The 22,457-nt window shown below is 40.3% G+C and overlaps 1 protein-coding gene across 23 annotated transcripts in view; it reads right to left on the bottom strand.

Annotated features, from left to right (window-relative positions):
* The window catches only part of plekha7b (pleckstrin homology domain containing, family A member 7b), a 62,847-nt gene that overhangs the window by 18,900 nt on the left and 21,490 nt on the right, over window positions 1–22,457 (bottom strand). For 22 of the 23 annotated variants that reach the window (XM_079663195.1, XM_079663187.1, XM_079663193.1 and 19 more), the window contains 8 exons: window positions 14,392–14,475; window positions 10,401–10,512; window positions 9,013–9,117; window positions 8,455–8,527; window positions 7,883–7,983; window positions 3,889–4,067; window positions 2,118–2,546; window positions 1,387–1,918 (listed from right to left, as the gene is read on the bottom strand). In XM_079663195.1, coding sequence (XP_079519321.1) covers window positions 1,387–1,918; window positions 2,118–2,546; window positions 3,889–4,067; window positions 7,883–7,983; window positions 8,455–8,527; window positions 9,013–9,117; window positions 10,401–10,512; window positions 14,392–14,475 — 1,615 coding nt within the window. The remainder of the gene's footprint in view (window positions 1–1,386; window positions 1,919–2,117; window positions 2,547–3,888; window positions 4,068–7,882; window positions 7,984–8,454; window positions 8,528–9,012; window positions 9,118–10,400; window positions 10,513–14,391; window positions 14,476–22,457) is intronic. The other variant, XM_079663188.1, reaches the window with a different exon arrangement.

Raw genomic sequence — 22,457 nt, forward strand, 5'->3', positions numbered from 1 at the left:
GTCTGAGCCCTACGCCGGATTGGTGAAGAGCTTTTACTCACACATGCTCACACCACCTGTGGAGGGCGTCTGGGTGTGGACTGTGTGAATCTGAAAATGATTCACATGAGCATCAAAGTGTGTGCAGAGTCTTCTCATGCTCCTAGTGTTAATCTTCCCATGGTGTTCTTGTGAGCTCACAACACCCTTCAAGTTCACATCAATAGCTACCTCACATCCACTATCCAGAGCTACCGTGAGAATGAGACCTTTGTCATTTGGCTCCCTGCATGTGAATCATCAAATTTAGCTTCTGTCCCATGCCAATGACAGGCTACTGACGTTTACTATGTGCAAGTTTGACAGTGTTAAAGCACCAATTACTGAGTATCAGCACATACATTTATCAAAGACAGGACTTCTATCCACCCATTATCTATACCCATGGATAGACTATTGGGTCGGGACTCCAGTAAAATAATATTTTGTTATTGTCAACTAAAACATATGGTGTGACACCACATTGGAAAACAAACCCACCGGTGTTCTTTGGTAATCACCACGCTTCTTTGCTAGTTTGAGGGAATCACCGACTCACTGATGTTGTGTATTAGATAGTGCTGCAACTAAGAAATTATTAAAGTGGACCTATCATGCTATATTATTCAAATATAGTGTAGGACCATACCTATATAAGGCATATTTATACTTTTTATTTTTCAAAATACCAAACAGATCATGCATTTTAGCCATTCCTCATTTCGCTCAATTTAACACTGTCTTTGCATGGGCTGATTCTGTGAGAACAGCACCATCTACAGGCCTGGTATATGTACTACAGCGTCTCCAGCGCTTTCGAACGGCAATGTCCGTGGCTGTCTCCTCCTGATTGGTGGAGTTGGCCCAATAGCCGTAGCGCCACTTCTGTGATGTCAGAGAAGTGTTCAAATCTGGATCAGTCTGTATCAGATCCGTTGCAGCCCCTTTTTAAGAGATTTGGGTATGGAGGAAAATACAGAAGGTTGTGTTTTCTGACACTTGGTGAGTTCCCTGGAACACCGGGGACACATATTCATGTATAAAAGACGTACAAAAGTGCATTTTGCATGATAGGTCACCTTTAATTATAATTGTTTTGGTTTGACCGACAGTCCAAAAGATCCAAGATACTCTGATGATAGAGATATAAAATTAAAAGAATTCAGAAAATGCTACGTTTACAGAATCCTTTAACAGATAATGATTGATGTTTTGCTTGAAAACTGACTCAAACAATTAATTTATTATCAAAATAGATGCCTATCGACTCCCTTTTTGATAATGATCATATCAATATCATTACTACAAATGTTGCCAAGGATACTAAAATAGTCAGAGATGCCTCTCCTCCCTAGGCAGGTGTCCTACCTGAGAAAGACAGATGTGGCCGGGGGAGCTGGATCCTGTGCTGTCCCCGGGGGCCACTTTGTCCAGGGGCCTGACTGTGCGTCTGTCTGAAGGAGTGTGTGGCCTGCGAGGGGACAGGGGTTTGAAGGAGGGGATTGACGGTGGGACTTCACAAGGGGATGGTGGGACAGAGAGGGAACGTGGCATCTCCACCGTAACTCTGAAAGATGAAGAGTCTGTAAAGTTGGGGCCGGTGTAGATAGGGGCCGTGGGGCTGCCATGACGGAACTGCTGCCGCTGCTGCCACTCGTACAGCTGCCACACCATCCCCTCCTTAGTGGCCGTGCGCTCATCGGTGGACATGCGGAAGTGGCTAAGCCGGTCATGGGCGTACTTATAGTCGCTGGGCAGGTTGCATGTTGCTGGAGGAGAGTTGCTGCCTGACGGGAGACGGGGAGACTTTGGCAATGACTGATGGGAGGCATCCACTGTGCTGGCTTTGGGCTTTAATGGAGGAGTCCGCCGAGGGAGTTGGTATTCAGCAGAGGGAGCACTGAGACAGAAAACACATGTATGTTTTTTTATTTGATCTCTCTCAATATAATTTAACCTATCCACATTGACAATGATTTTTCTAAATAAAATAGACAAATGTAAATACACCACTGTTCTTATTAGCCACTAGAGGGAGGTATTTACTCTTTTTTTAAATCTATTTTGATGATGCTTTTTTAAGAACTGCCTTAACTAACCTCTTTGGTGGGTCCCCTTTGTGAACTTTGACCCACTGCTGCACCTGAGCCAGTGTATTCTTTCTCTGCACATGTTTCCCAGGGTCTCCGCGCGACACAAATCCCCTCTGATAGACAATATTTCCATTCTGTTCTGGAGGCAGAGTCACTTCGATTACAGTTTGCTGTCCGTTCTTGTGGGCGGCACCATCGTCAGAGTCTGGAGAGAGTCTCTCTGCTCTTTCCTCTGCGACCAACTGGCTGGGCCTGCCTTGAATCTGTAGTCCATACCTCACCTCGTCTCCATGAGCCAGGTGGATCCCAATGTCCGGTTCTGTCCTGCGACGGCACTCTGACTGAGATGATTTCTGGTTGATGTGGACGTGGTTGGTCTGTGGGACAGCCTGCTGTACAGCCTGCTGCACAGCCTTCTTTGGATTCTCCAACTCTCTGAAAAATCAAGAAATTAGGATTAAACAAGTAAATCCTGCCTGTTCAGAATTTAAATGAATGGCTTTACTCAACATTTAATTCCCCGTTTTCACTTTATAGTATGATGGAATGTAGCACTGTTCTTGAAAAGAGGGATAACATGGCATTATACAATGGATAAAAATCACAATAAACACTCAAATTAAGGTAATTTGCCATTCAATTCACAGAGACACTTAAACAATGAGTAAGATTAATAACTATGTTTCTCTCAGAGAGATCTCAGAGACCATGGTAAATTACATTACTTTCTATCTGTATGTTTCTATCATATTTGTATGACAATGCATGCAGAGGGAATTCGCATTAAACATAAATGTCCCTTTGACTTTAGCTTAAGGAAATGTGCTGTTCTTTCAAAAAGTTCTTAGAGGTGAAATATTAAGGAAAGAATAGCAATAAGGTGACTAATGGGGACCATATAGTAAATATAGAAATGATGACCTCACATACATCTCACAGGAAATGTACTGTTAGAGCTTATTATGACTTCAGAAGTGCAAAACATACCATAGTAATAATGTTTAATTCCAAGGGATCAAGGGGTGTCTTATCAAATGCTGTGCTTTTGAAATACAAATATCAGCAGTGTTGAGCCACATCAGCCACTAGGAGGCGACATTGCAAAGACCATTTAAATCATGTAGTGCACGCAGCCTATCTAAGAAACCTTAATGCAGCTTTAAATGCAAAGGGCTCAGTTTCAGTAGCCAAAAAGTGTCAGGCTGCATTGCAGACTATATATGCCATCGCTTGTGAACATTGTCAACAAAAATGTGGACACACACACACACACACACACACACACACACACACACACACACACACACACACACACACACACACACACACACACACACACACACACACACACACACACACACACACACACACACACACACACACACACACACACACACACACACACACACACACACACACACACACACACACACACACACACACACACACACACACACACACACACACACACACACACACACACCCCAGAGCAGATGGACGGGGATGGAACTGCTGTAGAAGACAGCTCAATCTGTTAAAATAAAGCCCGTGTTGGTTGAAAAAAGTTCATTTTTGAAACCTAAGTTATAGCAACAAATGCTTTAGCAAAACGGATGATTGCTGTTTGGTTGAATACTGTGACACCCAGGGAGCCTTTATGATTTAGTCCTAAAACATATCCAGTTCTCATAGACCGCTGCGCTTTGGGGAGGGCGAAATGTTAGTCGAAGCCCAGCCAACGGGAGAAACTAATCGTACTCTGGTGAGATAGACCAACCTCTTTACAGTGTGACTCTGCTGCATCAGCGCAGCCTGGTTCATGGCCCGGATCCAGCCATTCATGTCCTCCTGTGTGTCCGCACTGAAGAAATATGTCCGCATCCCGCAGTGTTCTGCCTGTGAGCCAATCACAGAATTCTTATTGTAAATGTAGGAGCGCATTCCTGTATGGCTCGCCTATCAAAGGGAGAGAGGTGGAGAAAGAGAGGATGGATATGAGAACTTCTTACTGAAGATGGGAAAAAGCTGCCAGAAAGCCTGATAAGTGTTTACTAAAATTGACAGTGGGGACACATTTTACAGCAACATTTGGGTAAATATAATAATAGAGAGGGAACAAAATGCTGCAGCAGAAACAGCATTAAGATTGTGCTGTTCCTGGCAAGAAAAAAGAGCATAACACAGGTTTTATTTTCCAAAAGCTTGAGGAAAAGACTCTCTTTAGGCCACAAAAAATAGACAGCAGCTGCAGCAAACAAAAAGTAAATGATGGCCACCTGTTATTGGTCAATATATACATAACCACCTAGCACAAACATTAACTTACCTTTCATTAGTTCTATGCCGTGTTGTAAATCTTTCCAAGCTTTTTGGTACAGTTAGGGACCAAATCAACACAATTATGATGCAGACAACCAGCAGTACCACAGTGAAGGAGCATTCAGCAGCATATTTGTTTTTTCCCACATTTCTTCTTACTTCATAGTATTACACATAGCTTCTCATTTAAATGTGCAAAAACATGCACGTATCTACTCAATATAAGTAAAAGAGTGCTAAAGATTAAGTAGTTTTGCTTAATAATACTGCAGAGCTCCACACAATGTTTTTGTGTAAGCTATTTCACATGAATTGATAACTAATAACGACATTCATGAATGGTTGCCAAAAATGCAACAAAAGCATTCACATCACAAGAATGAAATGAATTATATACAGACATTTTTTTCAAAAGAGTATAATATTCATTATTCACAAAGTCAAATACCAAAACATGCTCAATAGAAAGAGGCAGAGTCTGCAAGAGGTTATCCACAGTGAAAGAAAAAGGGTCCAGTTATTATGAAAATACAATCCTGATTTTCCTCACAGAAATACCTCCATTAACCCTTAATAAAAGGGTTAGGGTAAATATGTAATACACTTATATACCAAGTGCTATAGACTTAATTTAAAGAGAGCCCTGCCCGTTTATTAGTCTGTTAATAAAATGTCCACAGCACATCACACCGGGCTTCACATCTACACATGTCAATGTGATTTTTAAACTTATAAGTGAATAAACTGTGTGAAGTATTTGAGCTGTTTAAAATACCCTTACCCACCAATGATCACCAGAATGTATTAGTTTGGAAGACTTTAAAGGGAATGAAATCATTATAACAATCTTTAGGCAATATGTGAATGCAAATCACACCTAAGAATCTGACAATGAGCCTGCTTCAAGACAAAAAACACATATATTGTATTGTCTATTGTTAAACATAAATACAAATGATTTACAGCAAGGGGGGTTGCTGATGTCAACAAACATCCAAAGTAATGCAATGAAATCAGAGAGGGTTGAAAGAAAAATGGCTGAGACAACCACCACTCCAATGATAATGACAATTGATAAATGATAGGCAGCTTCACAAGACAAATACCAAAGCCACCACCGGGTACATGAGACTGATCAAATAAATCAACTTGGCATTGTGAGTGTCTTGTTCAACATTGACCACATTTCTGAAAACGGTTTCTGGCTAACTGAGGATGTGAAGAAGTGCTCTCTGTGTCCCTCTTCTCAAAGGACATTTTGCATTAGCAGTTTACTGTAGGTACTGCAGTCTTGTAGTAGTCCTCTCACATTGTCCTAGATTTGGGGGACTATGTGCTTCATTTTTAAATTCATTGCCAAATATATTCCTGTCAAATTACTTAAACTAATGAACCCAATGTGCTCTGGTGTTGCCCATAGATAACTGTAGTCATGTCTGTACATGATGAAACTTTGATGCACATTTATAAATGTGCATCCATCAGCTACTAGCATAGTATGAAACAAAATGAGGTGAGGGTGGCAGTAAAACTGATGAGGCTGAAGTGAAATCAAATAGCTAGTCATGCAAGACAGGAAGCCAGTGTGATTGAGGACGACTGCCTGCAGATAACAGTATTCACTCCGCCCGCGCACACACACCGGGTCACAATGGGAGGCAATTGACCAACAGGGAATGAGAGAAACACAGTAAGATGAGAAAAATAACAGGAAGTTGCTGACTCAATTAGAAAGAACATAAATGGCTCCAGCTGTGGTCTTATGGCAGTCGTCACAGAAGCAAGAATGAGTTTCAGCATCAAAAGAGTGGAGACTACACTCTGACACATCATCATGGCGTCAGTGCTTAAAGTAAACTTGAGTATAACTACTTTACACTACATTGTCAAGTCTCAGTTTACATGTGTTATTATTCAGGCCAGCACACACTGTCTGTCAGCAACTCTAACAGTTAAAAATCCTGTTGTTGAACAACACCAGACAACAACGGAGATGCTGTCATGCTTACTTAGCAGTAACAGAGAATTTCCAAAGCCCCTTGGATACCTGTAATGAAATCTCCTACTCTTTAATGCATGATGGCTCAGAGAGAGCTGGGAGAACAGGGATCTCTTAAATACAGGGTGATGCAGCAGAGCCCAGGCTCATTTAACCTAACCTTACATATACTCCCCAGCAAGTGGTGGGAAGAGACGCTGAATATGCTGAATGCATAATTAATTTATCCAACAGCAGCATAATTATCATACAAATTCCATTGTATCTTATATGATATTTAAAACACAGGAGACATGTACTGCACATTCACGCTTACACAGACATGTCTCACACTCAGACACACATACAGTACACACAGGATCCCAGAACAAAAGCCAAAGTACAAAGGAGCTGATAGGATTGCAACAGAATGCCCTGAAGCTGCAGTGGTGCATCAAACATCAGGCACTATTGTTCTTTGCAACAAGCTCTGTGTTTCCACAAAGGAGGAGCTGGATACTGTTAACACTCTTGCCGTAACCAAAATACATAAATCCTTTTCAGTCCGCTGGCAAAATCCGCAGACAGAAAACAGAAAATGACTTTGCCGCATTTAAGGAAAAGTGCTGTCACACATTTAAAAATACAAATGCCATTATTGCAAAGAGTGGGCTGGGTGTATAGGGTAAAGTATTATAGGCGAGTTATTATGTGCCATTCAGATTAAAAAAATAAGCTTTCGCACTGTGCACACCGTATTGAAACTGCATTGCTGCAACCTTTACACTGGTAGGGCTACCGAAAGCCAGTGTACTTCTGCTCCTTATCACAAAAGGTTAATACAATCAGAATTCACAAGTGAGCAGAATACATAAAGGCATGTACTGTAGCCATCTATAGTAATACCCACCCTTGGGTTTGAAAAAAAAATCAGCCACCATGAGGTCAGAAGTTCAGCATCACTCTACACAATTGGACTAGATATATTAAGTCACATGCTGAGTTGAATACAACATCTTTCTTGCCCAAAAGTGAACACAAGTTGAATTTTTCTGTGATCAAATACAAAACACCCCCGTTTCAGTGCAGGAAATAAACCATTACTTTTTCTTATTTTGCTTAGATACATTTTGTTTCATACTAAACCTTTTCTGGATATGTAACAAAATAAGAAGGCTTCCCAAACACATCAGAGTTTCATGGCTGCTTGCTGTTATACAAGCAGCCATAGAAACATAAGTTAAGTTCTATAACCAGCCCTGATAGTAAATCATAAACTGTCAAAAAAACAATGGAAAAAATTGATATTTGCAGCAGGGAGTACCCACTCTTCCTTCCTGCGAGACCACAGTAGAGAAAACCAGTATGTGAGGGATGCTACCAAATAGAAATGTAGCAATGCAATCTGCAGGAGTAAACACGTTTTGCTCCACCCATTGACATAACCTCGGATTCAATGGCACTTCAGTGTTACCTTGAACGCGTATTTTCGGTTTATGTGATCATCAGCTTCAACTGGTGCAATGACATAACTGGGCAGAGGGATGCTACCGAGCACAGTCTCCTCTCGGCTGTCTGTGAAGAGAGAACACACACAGAGTATTGTAAAATCCCAAACAACAATCTCTAATTCTGCCAAGATCTTTTACGATGTTTACAAGTGACTGCAGATTTATGAACAGCAGGAAAATTAGCAAGGCATATATCATGGGTGACTCCTGTCTGGTCCAGGCCATGTGGCTGCATGAAGCACGAGGTGGCATGTGGCTCATCTATTATTCAGTGTGATTAATTGTGGAGAGGAGGTAGATGCTCTGGCAACACAAGCACAAATTACATCCCGTAATAAAACACTCAAGTTAATAAGGAAGGAGAAGTGGTAGGAAGAGAAAGTCGAGGAGAATAAGAAGTAGCAATATATGTCATACATGTAGTCATAACATGTTTTAATCACGATACTAATCTTCCCTTAGAGGAGAATGTGAATGTTTGTACGACCATTTTCATTTATTTATTTTTAATGAAGTGCATGTTTCATAGACTCACCTTTGTAGTAGAACAAGCAGTAGTCTGACAAAACAAACCACTTCCTTTTCCACAGTCGCATTCCAGAGCTGTCCTGGAGGTAAAGGGGAAGCGCAACACACAGCGTGTTAAGAAATCCTCCTCGCAGGAACACATTTTAATTCTCTTTTTCATTAAAAGTGTAGTTCAGGAATACAGTGACCGTTAGTGGAAAGCAAGGGGGGAGAGAAGGCTTTGTTCATATAATTAAAGCAATCAATTTATATAAGTTTATTTTTCATTTGCAGCATTTGGCACAAAGCTGTTGTGTCTAAATGTATCACACACATGTGGTCACTTACACGTGTGTTTGTGTGTGTGTGTGTGTGTGTGTGTGTGTGTGTGTGTGTGTGTGTGTGTGTGTGTGTGTGTGTGTGTGTGTGTGTGTGTGTGTGTGTGTGTGTGTGTGTGTGTGTGTGTGTGTGTGTGTGTGTGTGTGTGTGTGTGTGTGTGTACACCAAGTTCTCACACATTCTCTTTTTCATGGCAGATGGGGTCTTTCTTTAAGACTAACAATAAAGCAGAGGAACACCAGCTCACCTGTTTATAGAGCCAGCCTCTCACCACCACTGGGATGTTGAGATTTCTTTTGATAGCATGATCCCTCTTGCCAAAACTGTGTACTTTTCCCAATCCTCTGGAGCCCTGTAGAAAGCATTACAAAAAGAGTTGATTATGTGGGGGCTTTATTGAAGAACTGTAATCCAATTTACTTTGCTTACCTGAGATAAAACATAGTATTTAGTAGAAAGTCGAACTGTGTAAAAATAAGGAAAAAATAAGGAAATAATAACTTTCCTGGAACTCCATTCTTCTAACACTCATGAGGAAAAAGGAAATACCAACTGGTTACTCCTGTGGATGTGTGCATCCATTTATAATCAGGCATATTTTTAGACAAGGCCATTTCAGACTACATTTTTTTGATAGTGCTTTTTCAGGTGCATTTCTACTGAAATACCTGGGTATGTCGGGTTGACCAGCTGGCTAAAAAAAGACACAAATGTTGAAGGGACAAATACCTCGTACAGAGTCATAAATATGACATGTTTTAATCAGACAAAATGAAAAAACACCAAAGGGTAAAGTGAGTCAATCACACAAATAATGACATATAAAAAGTGTTATTCTTTACATTATCTGGTTATCTGATAATAAATTGGTCCATAAAATGCCAGGAAAATTAGTTAAGAATGTATTTTATAAAAGCCAAGGAAACGTCTTCAATATTGCGATATTATCAGATTCACAGTTTACAACAACACAATGCGTACTGTGCTACTAAATGAGACAAGAAAAGCAGCAAGGTTAACATTTAAAGGACCATACAATTGTTTGGCATTTGACATTTAAAAAATGTATAAAAGTTTAATCAATTATCAAAAGTGTTTGTATTAAATATTTCTAAATTGAATAATTGCTTTTTGAAAACTACTGCAAAGTAAGAGATTAAAAAGAAAATTGCAAAAAAACGTCTTTATAGTTCAGTTGTATTGAAACATTGAAAGTGTGTCACATATTTAGTGTAAAAAACATGTCCATGATCACTGTGGAAACACCAGCAAGTATTTTGCAAAGATGCATTCTGTACACCAGACCCCTTTCCAGTCCCTGAGGATGTGCATCTGAGTTTTATTCTGCTTGTGTACATCATTTCTATTTGTGGCCAATAATCAGAATTAGATAATGTCTAGGGTTGATTGAACCAGTTTATCAACAAAAGCATTAGCAAACATCAAGAGAGTTCCTAAAGATATTCACTAACCCAAGAAGAATTGTTGCTTAGTTAGGATAACATTTTGAGTTTGAAAAAATACATTTAGATTTTCTATGAAAAAATCATTGGATAGTTTACAGTAAAACTGATGAGAAAACCAAGCTCCACATAAACAGATGAGCACTTTGTGAAGACAATCACTGATCCTCACCTTTGACACTGAGCTGGCCTCCACTGCTGCTGGGGTCACAGCCTTGGAGGCGTCTGTGACCATGCCCGGGGATCTCTGATTGGCCGCTGACTTGGACATACGGGCTTCTATCCTACAGTAGACAAGGTAGCAGACGAGAAGATCAGTAACACGAACAGGATGAGAAGCATTTGACAGTGATATATATTCCTTCTTAATTCGTCGGACAAACTACAGACACTAAGGGAAACAGAGCACACCTCTCTGCTGAGCTTTCACATACAAAGGATATGACTATTTCCTGACACCGCCACGCGACCTGTCACAGCCAATGGCTCTCTGGTGGATCTGTTAACTGGGGAGGATTTGTGTGCCAAACACTCCAGTGACCCTTGTCAGACACATCGTACACACACACACACACACACACACACACACACACACACACACACACACACACACACACACACACACACACACACACACACACACACACACACACACACACACACACACACACACACACACACACACACACACACACACACACACACACACACACACACACACACACACACACACACACACACACAGATCAGGAAATCAACCACACCCTCTTTTTGAAAAATCTGTTTCCATTACCATCACAAACAATCTATTTTAAACTAACAACCACACACACACAACCACAACCACACACACACACACACAACCACACACACACGAATGAATGTGATATATATAAATATGAATACAGAGAAGTCAACATGAGAATTAAGCTTAGTTGAAATCAAAGTTTGGGTTTCTCAAGTGACAATTATTGTTATTGATTTCATTACAAAGAAGGTATTAAGGCCTAAAACAACCTTTGTTTACACTGTACATTTCTGTTCTCATGTAGCAATATTATTTCAAGACTTTATTCCCAGGCTGAAGCAACTTGTACTTCGTGCTCAAAAAGAGATGCATCATGGATAGTGCTGAAAATGGAGCCATGATCAGTTTGATTGAACAAAGTCCCAAAAATGTATCTCAGGAATGTTACTCTGTTCTGATAACGAAGCAGTTCCAGCTGATATTTAATGTGCACTTTGTGTAAACCTCCAGAGAACTGAACCATAAAACTATGCAGACCAATGGATTCAAAGGAAGTGACTGTAATAAACCTGGAAACAACCTCATATTATGATTGTTCAATAGCACTTGTGTTATTAATTAATTAATGAATTGTATGACTAATGAATACATCACTTTAAACATAATTCATTGCGCAACATTTGTAAAAATCATCTGCGCGTAGTTAGCCAGCCAAAGTGTCCGGCAACTGTCCAGGACTTAGCAGAGCCTCTTCCTGACTGAGTGAACTTCCAAAAGGAAACAATGTGTGACCTGCCTCTCTGACAACACTGCTGCTAGCCTCTGCATTGTTCCTGCAGAGGGGTTGAATGCAGCACTACCCCGTTGTTTCCTCCTGCGTTGTGTCGCTCTAAAACACAGAAGCTGAGGAAAAGATGATAAGCTAGAGGTGTTTGTCAGAAGAATAAAAAGAGAGAGACCACAGTGGAACAAACCTACAGTGTCTGCACTCAAAGCTTGGACAGCAGCCAGCATTTTTACAGGCTGCTTCTGTCCTATCAAAGCGACTCTGTCTGCTGTTTGTGAAATTGTCATACTGTTTACCACAACTGTCATAGGAACAGTTCCTCTGGAGATTTGTTGTGGCATGTGGTTGAGAGGAGTGATATTTCACATAACGTAGTGTAAAAACACTAAGCTCCATCTCACTCAGCTTCTCTGGCTACTGTATGATCGAAATGAGGGCATATTTGACATTTTCTAATCCTTTAAGGCACTGGGTGCACACGGGTGAGTTGACGAATTGATCATAGTGTGATAATCTATAACAAAGGCAAAGCCTCCAGGCCATCAAAGCACAGGCTGATCGACCCCACCATGGGGAAGGACCTCCTGAAGCTCTATTTCCTTCTCGCTCTGTCCTCAATCCGATACGGGTCTCCAGGGAACACACTGAGGTTCTCCTTACTTGGAGGGCAGTCAATGATTCATGGAAGAAACCAACTTACTTTTCAGATATCATTATACACAGAATTATCCGATAACTTCCCTGTGAAAGTTAACAGAAGCAACATTTTGATGGTACAGGAATGTCTGTGTATCAAACATTAGAAATCAAGGCTGCAACCCAGCTTTTACACTCTAACTAACTAAACTCCAAAACTGCTTTGTGATAAAAAGGGTGCAAGAGAGAGGCCCCAAGTATGCGTCCATACAGCAAATAGACATGGTTTGAAGGAAAGTGTACACAACATGTAGTAGTGTGTGTGTACTGCAGAGAGGATTGGATTAGATGCTAGAGGTAAAATAGCTGCTTAAAATCCACTTACACGTTGACCCATATGCACAAAATACCGGTATGTTATTTTTCAACTCTCCTCCTTCAGACAATCTTTAAGTAGTCTTAGTTTAAGACTGAGCTTAGGCTAAATCAATCCACAAACATAGTTATATAATAATTCTTCATTCTTATCAAAGCAAACTGAAGATAAATGCTAAAACAGATAACGTACCTAGGGAAATACTGGAAAGGATGTAACCAGTTGGAAAGACTACTTTAAATGTTAACATGTACTGACGAACTTATCTTTCTCAGTCATCAATATCTCTGATGAACAGAGAAAGTTACTGACCTCTATCGATGATAAAAAATAGAACATATCACAGGAGATGTGTTTAACTCATGGGATGTGTTTACTGTGGCTTAGCTTAAGTAAGAGAAAGTGTAGATATATGCTCAGCCTAAAACTGTAAGAAGATCTACCAAATCTAAATAAGAATAGACTACGTTTTGTAACTTTTGCCTGCTCCTCTCATATCATACGTGTCATGTTGTTAAAAGAGGTGAATAAAACTGATGATATTTGAACATAGCTTATAGAGAGTGTGACTGGCATGTCACATTAAAAGAACAATGATTTCAACGGTGAAATGTGCAAGGAAGGTAACCGTAACTTTAAAGCCTCTTGATGATATACAAATCCCTGGCTCAACAGAACTTAAAGGCATTGCTTTAACAGAACATATCTTAATCAGTGGGAGTGTCAAGGTCACATGCTTGTATCTAAACCTGCATTTGCCTTAAGTGGAATCTGTGCTATGCATGATCATATTACACCAGCCAGCTTAAATACTATCAGACACCTGCTGTTTTGTATTGTGCTCTCAACCTGCCGTGCAGCTTGGACGGCTTTGCAGTGTGAGTTTCACATAATGACATATTAAAGCAACAATAATAAATACAACTGCCATGCCATGGCGTTGTACAGTTTACTGCAGCAAATAAAACAAACCAATGTTGCCTCTTATTTCAAAGACTTGTTGGAGAGAATTGCTTGCCGTAGAGAGATATTGGGGATATTCTGTCAATGCTGGTAACAAGGTCAGAAGCACAACACCAGGTTTCATTTTTATAACTTCAACTATAGTGAGAAAAATGGCCTAAATGGACCAGGAGGAAATATAATAAATAACTTGGCTGATTGTTGAGGAGACAGATTCATGACACCAGATGTGATATTAACACAGTCAAAAGCGTATATGGGTGTCAGTCGTGCCATTACCATAAATTCCATTAAGGCAATCATTTTAAGAATAATACTTATGAGCCATCTGGGATCCAAAGCCACTGACGAGTGAGTGCAGTCAGTTATAAATGCCATGATGGTAATGAATACATTCAATATGATGACAACTATTACAATGCTCATCCTTTAGTGTTTTCACTTTGTTGGCAGCTCATTTCCAATTACCTGAAACTGACTGTACTGTTGAATAGACATCCTCCCCCACCCCCCTCATAATAGATTTCATCAGGGAGGGTGATTTCCCAGTCTATTTCTGGACTCCAGTCCAACCGTATGACCTTGAACTCACCTATCTGTACATTTAAGCATGCAGAGTATGCATGATTACCGGGGGGAAAAGAGTGACTCACCTGTCTTGAAGTGTGTATTCTGTGTTTTCAGGGGATATCTGTCCTGTGACAGGGTGCCGAAATGATGTAGCCCTCAGGTTGTGGCTGCAGGACAGAGAGAGATTGAAAATATTGAGGTTGAGAGGAAACAGACACTAAGGGAGGGAAACAAATATTATCAAATCCACACAGCTGTGTGTCTATACAATACCAAATTACAATTTGCTTACAATGAATGCCTCAGTCAACTGTAATACATGGAGAGAAATAAATGGTAGCACTGCAGCCAGATCAGCTCTCTCAGCACTCTTCCTCAGCTAGCTTACCAGGCCTCACTGTTTTCTGTTAGATGAGCCCATTCATTGCTTTAACAAGAGCATTTATGCATGTTACTGTCACAAGATAGAATACCAAACAGACAAGCTGCTAGGGGGGCTGGTGATGGTGTTTGGACTTTAATATATTAGGCTTTGACTCTACTTGTATTTGTTGTCTATCATATATTCATGCGTGACTAGGCAAGGATATGATTTGGGTTTTTCTACTGTTTACAACTAAATCTAAGAAAATGAGTGAGAGCGAAGTGAGCTATTTCTATACATTTATCATTTGTCAAATACACTGATAAAGGTCTACAGCCAGAAACAACCTCTGTTCGGACACATTGAAGCACATTTCTTCTGTAAGATGTTAGAATGTGTTTGCTGTGGTTTATATAGAAATACGGCAGCTGAGGCTTCAATCGTTCGTTGTGTTTGGCTTTCCATTTCTTTAGTTTCTCAACAGTTTAACACAAAACCGCTCTACTGCAGAGTGCCTGCAAGGTGGATGGCTCTCAGTTAGCTGCCACTGTTACTCAGTACTGCCATCAATTATTCCCTGGAACTTTGACACTTGAGATACTGTTGGAATTGTATTGCATATATACAGTACATTGTATATACATTATACAGAGCTTTAAAAACCAAATACATTATACAGTGTAATGTTATGGAAAGATCTAGCAGAACTTCTACTTCTAACTTCTATCTATCAACAAAGACCTGTGTTTTTCATACTCAGGTGGACAACATGAGTATAATCTGACTTCGTTGTCCCATTCAGGTGGCTTGAAAATATGGATTGAAAATATGGATAGTGGGACAGTGTGTGATAATATACTGAACTGCACTATTATGCTTTCAAGCCTGGCGTTTGTCATTGCGATTTTTTTATTCCCCATAACTTTTTTTTCCCCATCACCATCATCCACAATCTATCACAGCAGGAAAAAAAAACTATTCTTCAACAGAAGCTTTGAAATACAGCTACAGTAAAGCCATAGAATAAATAGTGCTGCTCTGCAGAGGCTAAATCCATATGTCGTTTTTTCTCAAACATACACCGTGGTAAAGGTCAATTAATAGTTAAGATAAACAGTATTTACTCTACCTCTATATTAATTGTGCAATAGGTAAATAAATTACTATTTATCCAGAATTAAGAGGTGAAAATTCTGAGGGGGCAGCTGCAAAATGTCAGGACTATAAAGGTGCAGAATGAAATCCAGAAAAGGTGGTGCCTCACTGCAACACCATGCAGCAAAAGGAGGGGGAGAGGAACTGAGCAGGGTGAACAGATTTACGAGTTGACATTAAAGAAAAGTTCAAGAGGGAGCACTAAACAGGAATGATGCTCAGTATTTTTGCACGCACAAACAACATACCATCAAATTTAAACAATCATACATCCATTTAAACAGCTCTCTCACACCCCCCCCCCCACCCACCCACCCCCACACCCACCCACCCACCCACACACACACACACACACACACACACACACACACACACACACACACACACACACACACACACACACACACACACACACACACACACACACACACACACACACACACACACACACACACACACACACACACACACACACACACACACACACACACACACACACACACACACACACACACACACACACACACACACACACACAGCACAGGCAGGGCCAGGCTTGTTCCTGGTAACAACTCATAATTTGCTGAGCTGCAATGGGCACACACAGCAGTGCACCAGCATCCCCTGTTAATTAGGAATCTGCATTCTTTGAGGCTTTTGTTTTAGCCGCATTACTTCCGAACTATTTGTCATGGAATTTGCAGCATCCCCAGTTAGTCTACAAACACTGCAGCACAGAAGGTCTATTTGTTTGCTGAAAGCAAGCTACCATCCACACTTGTGACAATATTGTCCCAAAGGGGAAAATGAACTCTTGCTGCAGAGGAACTGACTCACACAGCTTTCTACTTAATATACTGAAGAATCCACTTTGTTTTCACTGTCACATGTAGATACTACAATCTAATGTCACAAATGTGATGCTCTATATTGACTGTGTATTCATCATTAGTTGTCTTATTACATTACTCAAAGTGAAAACAAGAAACACTTTGAAATAATCTCTGCTTCTAGATTCATGTCTTCAACCCTATGAGTACAGTTTCCCTGAATCATTCACAATAGCAGCAGTTCTAATCAGCAACTTGTGTTTCCGAGTCAAAAACATCTTAAAGATATGGTGTGAACATGGATACAGTAAGCTATAAATGACCTACATGTCAACAGAAAAGCTTAAAGTTATGAGTTGATGCATACATAAACCAAATGCAACCAACATACATGTTGATTTAGAAGTTATTCAAGTTATTCAGGTTCTTTTTATCTTTACATTAGAGTAAGTAACAAAGCCAAACTCACACCATACAAAAAGTTTCTAAGTTGTCACTTCACTTTCTCATACTACACATTCTCAGAATATACTATAACAATGGTAAATATAAACCACTGGCACCAAAGTAGCCTAATCACAGTAGTACATTTAAAAATATGTGTTATTCTGGTAGCCTTCACAGAGATGTATTAATATTTCCTCAGAACAAAAGATGGAAGGGTCAGAAAAACATTCCCCTCTTAACAGAGATGTTCACATCTCTTAATAGTTATATACAGCACTTATCCTGACAGGAGTTCCAACAACCAACAGATCAATCTTTAAGTACATTCTTTCCCACAAACAGGCACTGCCTTACACCACTTGCTTACACCATATGTTACAGGGCCCCAAACACTAACCATCAGGTCAAGTAAAGTTTATGCTTCCATCAGGCCAGATAAAGAAGAGAAAGAATGAGTGGCATCCCTACTTGAGGAGAGGCTCAAGAGGGCTTTTCCTTAATGTAGCAGTGTTTACATGTAGAGATCAAGTGTCACTACTAAGTTAACAACACTTCAACTCTAAAATGTGATAAAAGACCTCGTCCATCACTTTTTACCTATTCCATTACCATTCACAACAATAGCAGTTTTGTGAACACTCATTTTACCTGTGCATAAACCTTTACAGAAGAAAATTAAATTGGGCACATTTAACCGTGAATAAAGAGGAAAATGAGAATAGGGTGGTGACCTGGTTTATGTTTTAGCCAGGGCTTCTCAAAAGAAATATGCAGGTTTTAAAACAGCACTGCAGCTCAAATCATAAAACTCTCGCTCTCCCTCAATTCTGCAACACTGGAGTCCACACTTCAGCCCTGGCATGCTCTATTATTATTTAGTCTTTAGCAGAACAAGAGGCTCAGAGTAATCCCTGTCCAACATGGGGCTAAGTCCAGCAAGCAAGGGGCAGCAAGGGGCAAGGCTATGTGGTGTGAACACCTCTCTCTTTCTTTCTTACACAAATAGCAACACACTAAGGCTCCAAACTGCCCTACAACTCACATCACAATTGGTAAGCACACTCTCCACACATCTATTCACCTACACATCTATTCACCCCACTCTCACTCAGAAAAAAAAGTCCCTGTGGAGAAAAAGAAAACTCCCCAAACTGCACCCGCTACTAGCGCAGATCGCCCTGCTTCTGTTCTTTACCTACTGCTCTGCTGTATGATCACAGTGGAGACACAGTCCCACCTGCATGCCATGAGGGGGAATCAACTGCTAGACTCACTGTGGTGCTGCAGCTCACGGATATCCTCTCGGCATTTTCAGGGAAAGAGGAAGATGCTAGTGTCTCTGGCAACCGCAAAAAGCAGAGTAAAGAGGGGCCAGCAGGATGAGAGCAGGGGGAGGGGGGGGGGGAGCTCTTTATCTCTGCTGTCTCCTGCGCGAGCGTGCTTTCTAGGAGAATCACTCCACGCTTGCCGGTTGAGATGTAAAACCCTCCCATCAGGGGAATACCTCAGTTGTTATCAGATCCTCCTCCCTTTGTATGTTCTACTTCACTCTGTTCTCTCACCTGTCACTCCTTTCTTCCAAGAATTTAATTTCACGCTAATAATCTCTTTCAGGCAAAGTTATGTCATTAATCGAGCCTTGTGAAAACGGTCTATTTTACTCCGTCGTGAAAAAGGTTCCCTTTTAGTGCATTTGGGGTTAGGGCTTGCCACTGCTGTCAAAATAACTTCACTAAGGAAATCGTCTGAAGTTTAGTTGGTAAGCATTTGTCACATAGGTGTGTACCTCTGATATCCTCTGAGTGGCAGCATTGCAGCAAGTTGGCATGTGGATGTTTAGCTTTTTCTCAATCCGTATGATAATGTCCTTTGACCAAAGCACCCTCACTAATGAGTGGAGTATTAAAAGCATGATCCAGATATAGATTGAAACTTGTAAAAACATGAGAACTTTTTAGGCCCCTTTAACAGCACCACAAGGTCATTGGTGGTTTCTTTTGAAGCACTGGTTTACATTTACCTGTGACATTGACCTGTGACCTATTCTAAGAGGGAATTGAAACTAATCCCAAGAAAGTGGCCCAGAGGAGCAGGTGGTGACACCGTAATGTAGGCATGTGGTGAATATTGAATCTGGCAAACAACCATTGACAGGGGAGCAAGCTTATGCCTCATTTTTTTCCTACACGTAGTTAATTAAGAAGCATTTTAATTCAAATACATTCCCACAATGAGATTCAGAAAAAAATGAGTGCCAACCAAGAGCACAGAAACAAGAGCTCTTAGGGCAAAGCAATTACTTTTAGCGCTATGAACACAGGCATGAAGAGCCTCTTGTCTCCCTTTATGTGGTCATTTTAATAAGCATCGCAGCATCAATATGGTGTCGAAAAACTCAAGAAGAAGAAAGGCTTCACGTCGAGCCAATAACCGGCCGGTGAGATCGCCTACTACTTCTCTGTAGGCTCAGCGTGACATTAATCTGTTGCTTTTTGATCATGTCACTGTTGAGAATAGAACAATAAGGTAACACATTAGTTAGTTTATTATAAACATAAACAGTTTTAATTACATGTATTATTATTATTATTATTATTATTATTATGATATTATGATATCATTAAACTCATATCTTGAACAGTGTAGTATTACAAATGTCAGATAGTAACCTTTATTTAGACTTTCATTGTAGCTCTGAAGTAAAACACCAATCAATCTTCTTCAGTGAAACCTCTAATCACCAGAGAACAATCAACGGAAATCATTTACTTCAGGGCTTCTGACTTCATTTCAAGACCAACTCAATTAGCTGTAACAAGTGTTTAATTAATATCATCAGTAAGCCGTTAATACTCAGATGATGTGCTTCTGCATAGTCAAAGCAAAAAACAAACCAAAGAAGGGCCGCAACACATGAGAGGTTAAATGAGGTGCCATAAACTAATAATGAACTCTGTATTGACACTCTGTCATTTCTGTGTGAAAGAAACCCCACCCTGGAAGCGTGAATGTGTGACAGGAGGACATTACAGTGTGAGAGAGATACATATTATAGACCTCCAGAAACACCCTGTTATATCTCTGGCCTGGTAGGCAAAACATAATTAAGCCGTAATAACAGCAATTTGTGCCGTGGTATATCCACACACACGGAACCATTAAGGAGATAAGCATTCTGCAGGAGGATTCTCACATGTTGACTGACCTTTATCAGTTTCATTGCAGAGCATTGCAGCAGCATCGCTCCGCTTCATTTCCCTGACATTTGTGGAGGGATTATCTAGGCACTTTATCCAAAGAGTTATTGGCAGATTCCACTGTCAATCAGTATGCAAATGAGGGGACACATTTCACCCTGACTTTTCCCTGTCATCACACTTATTGACTTCTATAATGATCATTGTCGTCTTTGTTTACAGCTGCAGAAACTCTGAGTTGACGGGACGACACAATGATTACAGCCGTACTGAAGAACAGTTATACCTCTTCCTTTATGCATGTATACTAGTAGACTATAATAGCATCAATGGAACAAGAAAACCCTGGTAGACACTCTTCTTTTCATGGAGTGTGCAAACCAATCAAGCAGAACTGGACAGAGCGGCGAACAGGTTCAAACAACCCAAACAGGTGCAAGGCCTGGCCAGTGTTTTTGTACCCCTGTTAGACAGAAGGTTTGGCAGACATTGAAAGAGCTGTCACCCTATTAACATTCAACACACACACAGATCTGACACAGCAGATTTCAATGCAGTCACGACAACCCTTCAGGCCATGCCGTTCCAAAACATAAGCAAGGCAACAGCTAATTGCATTGCTGTGAATGCAAGAAAGACCTGTGTTAGACCAATAACACATCATTAGGATGCAAGGAAACACTCGGCAAACAAAAAACTGAAACTCTGAGAGAAGTAATGATATCCTGGATCCTGGTACATTAACTTTAATATTTTGCCAAAGATAAATCTTTAAAAAAATGTTATTGTATGCCTGTACAATTGGACATTTTTACAACTCTAAGTGGACAGCAAAAAGGAGTATTTGAAGCCTAACTCCCGTGTCCAAACACAGGCTTCACAAAGAGCCTCAAACACAATATCTTGTACACAGGAAGCGTTGTTTTAAAGTTGTTACAACCTGAAATTGTTCCAGCAACTGCCCAAGGCTAAAGAGAAAACGACCTTAGTGAGAGATGGCTCCCTACCTGACTGTGAGAGCATCAGCACTTCCTTTGCTCCATTGGCAAAACTTTAGCTGAGAGATAAATATTTATAAAGGGTAATTTAAAGTAATTCATCAAATGCATTGTGGTTTAATATTGCCACCAACCATGACAATAAAATGACTTTGAAAAGTACTTATCTTTGGGATCAATAATGACTGGGATATGCTGCAAAAAAAAGATTAGGACGTTTTTTGGGGCGAGCATTACTGAGGAGAATAAATCGATGAAGGGCCTCTGCAGCTTTAGGTCAATATTTAATACCAAAGACTTATCCTGCACCTTTCTCACTGAGTAGTGATGACTAAGAGGAACTACCTTATCCATCTCTTCACTTTTGCTAAAAAGGATTGTCATTATCTAAAGTGTGTTAATGTCTGAGTGTATCATGGGAAATGCAGGGAGGAAAAAAGGATATAAACAGTTTGATACTGTTACAGACTTAATCATGACAGAAAACTCTTATTGCTTCCTTATTGTCATCATCCAAAGAGATACACTCTCCGCATTGTTTTCTATTTCTGGCCCTTGTGTTGCCACTTCAGAAATCATTAAAGTGTCTACTATCATAAACTTATTTGACCAATAACTTTTTTTCATTAAAACTAGTGCGATGCTACCTACTGGGGTTGGTCGACACAAATATGTACCTGCCAGGCTCTATTGACAGTATTGTTTGGGACTCTTTAAATGACAGTGATGCAAGCCTGACAAAGTGAGTTAAAGAAGAAAAATGTGGTATAGAGTGGGATAAAACTAATTACATACAAATCTAGCCTTGTATAATCCTACATACTGCAACAAAGTTTGAAAGTTCTGACATCTTATCTAGCTTGGTAAATCTCTAAGGTCACTAAAAAAGCCACGGGAGAGAAGATTCTGCAGAGCAAATGATCTCTTAGCAAGACAAAAACACACAATCAGCATAAGCATCCCTTACCTGACAGTGCAAAACAGAAGAGAGACAGCGTGCAAAGCACTTCAGGGGAAGCTGTTAATCTTTACTATAGTCCTTTATGCCACTTAGACGTTATCAGTGGAGCTCATCTACGGATAACAAAAATGTTCTAATAAACCAACGATCTTAACATGTCTAATCAATCCGACAAGGCTGACAGAAAACTCTTCTTC

This window comes from Notothenia rossii (genome assembly GCF_949606895.1).
Source record: "Notothenia rossii genome assembly, chromosome: 2".
NCBI classification, from domain to species: domain Eukaryota; kingdom Metazoa; phylum Chordata; class Actinopteri; order Perciformes; family Nototheniidae; genus Notothenia; species Notothenia rossii.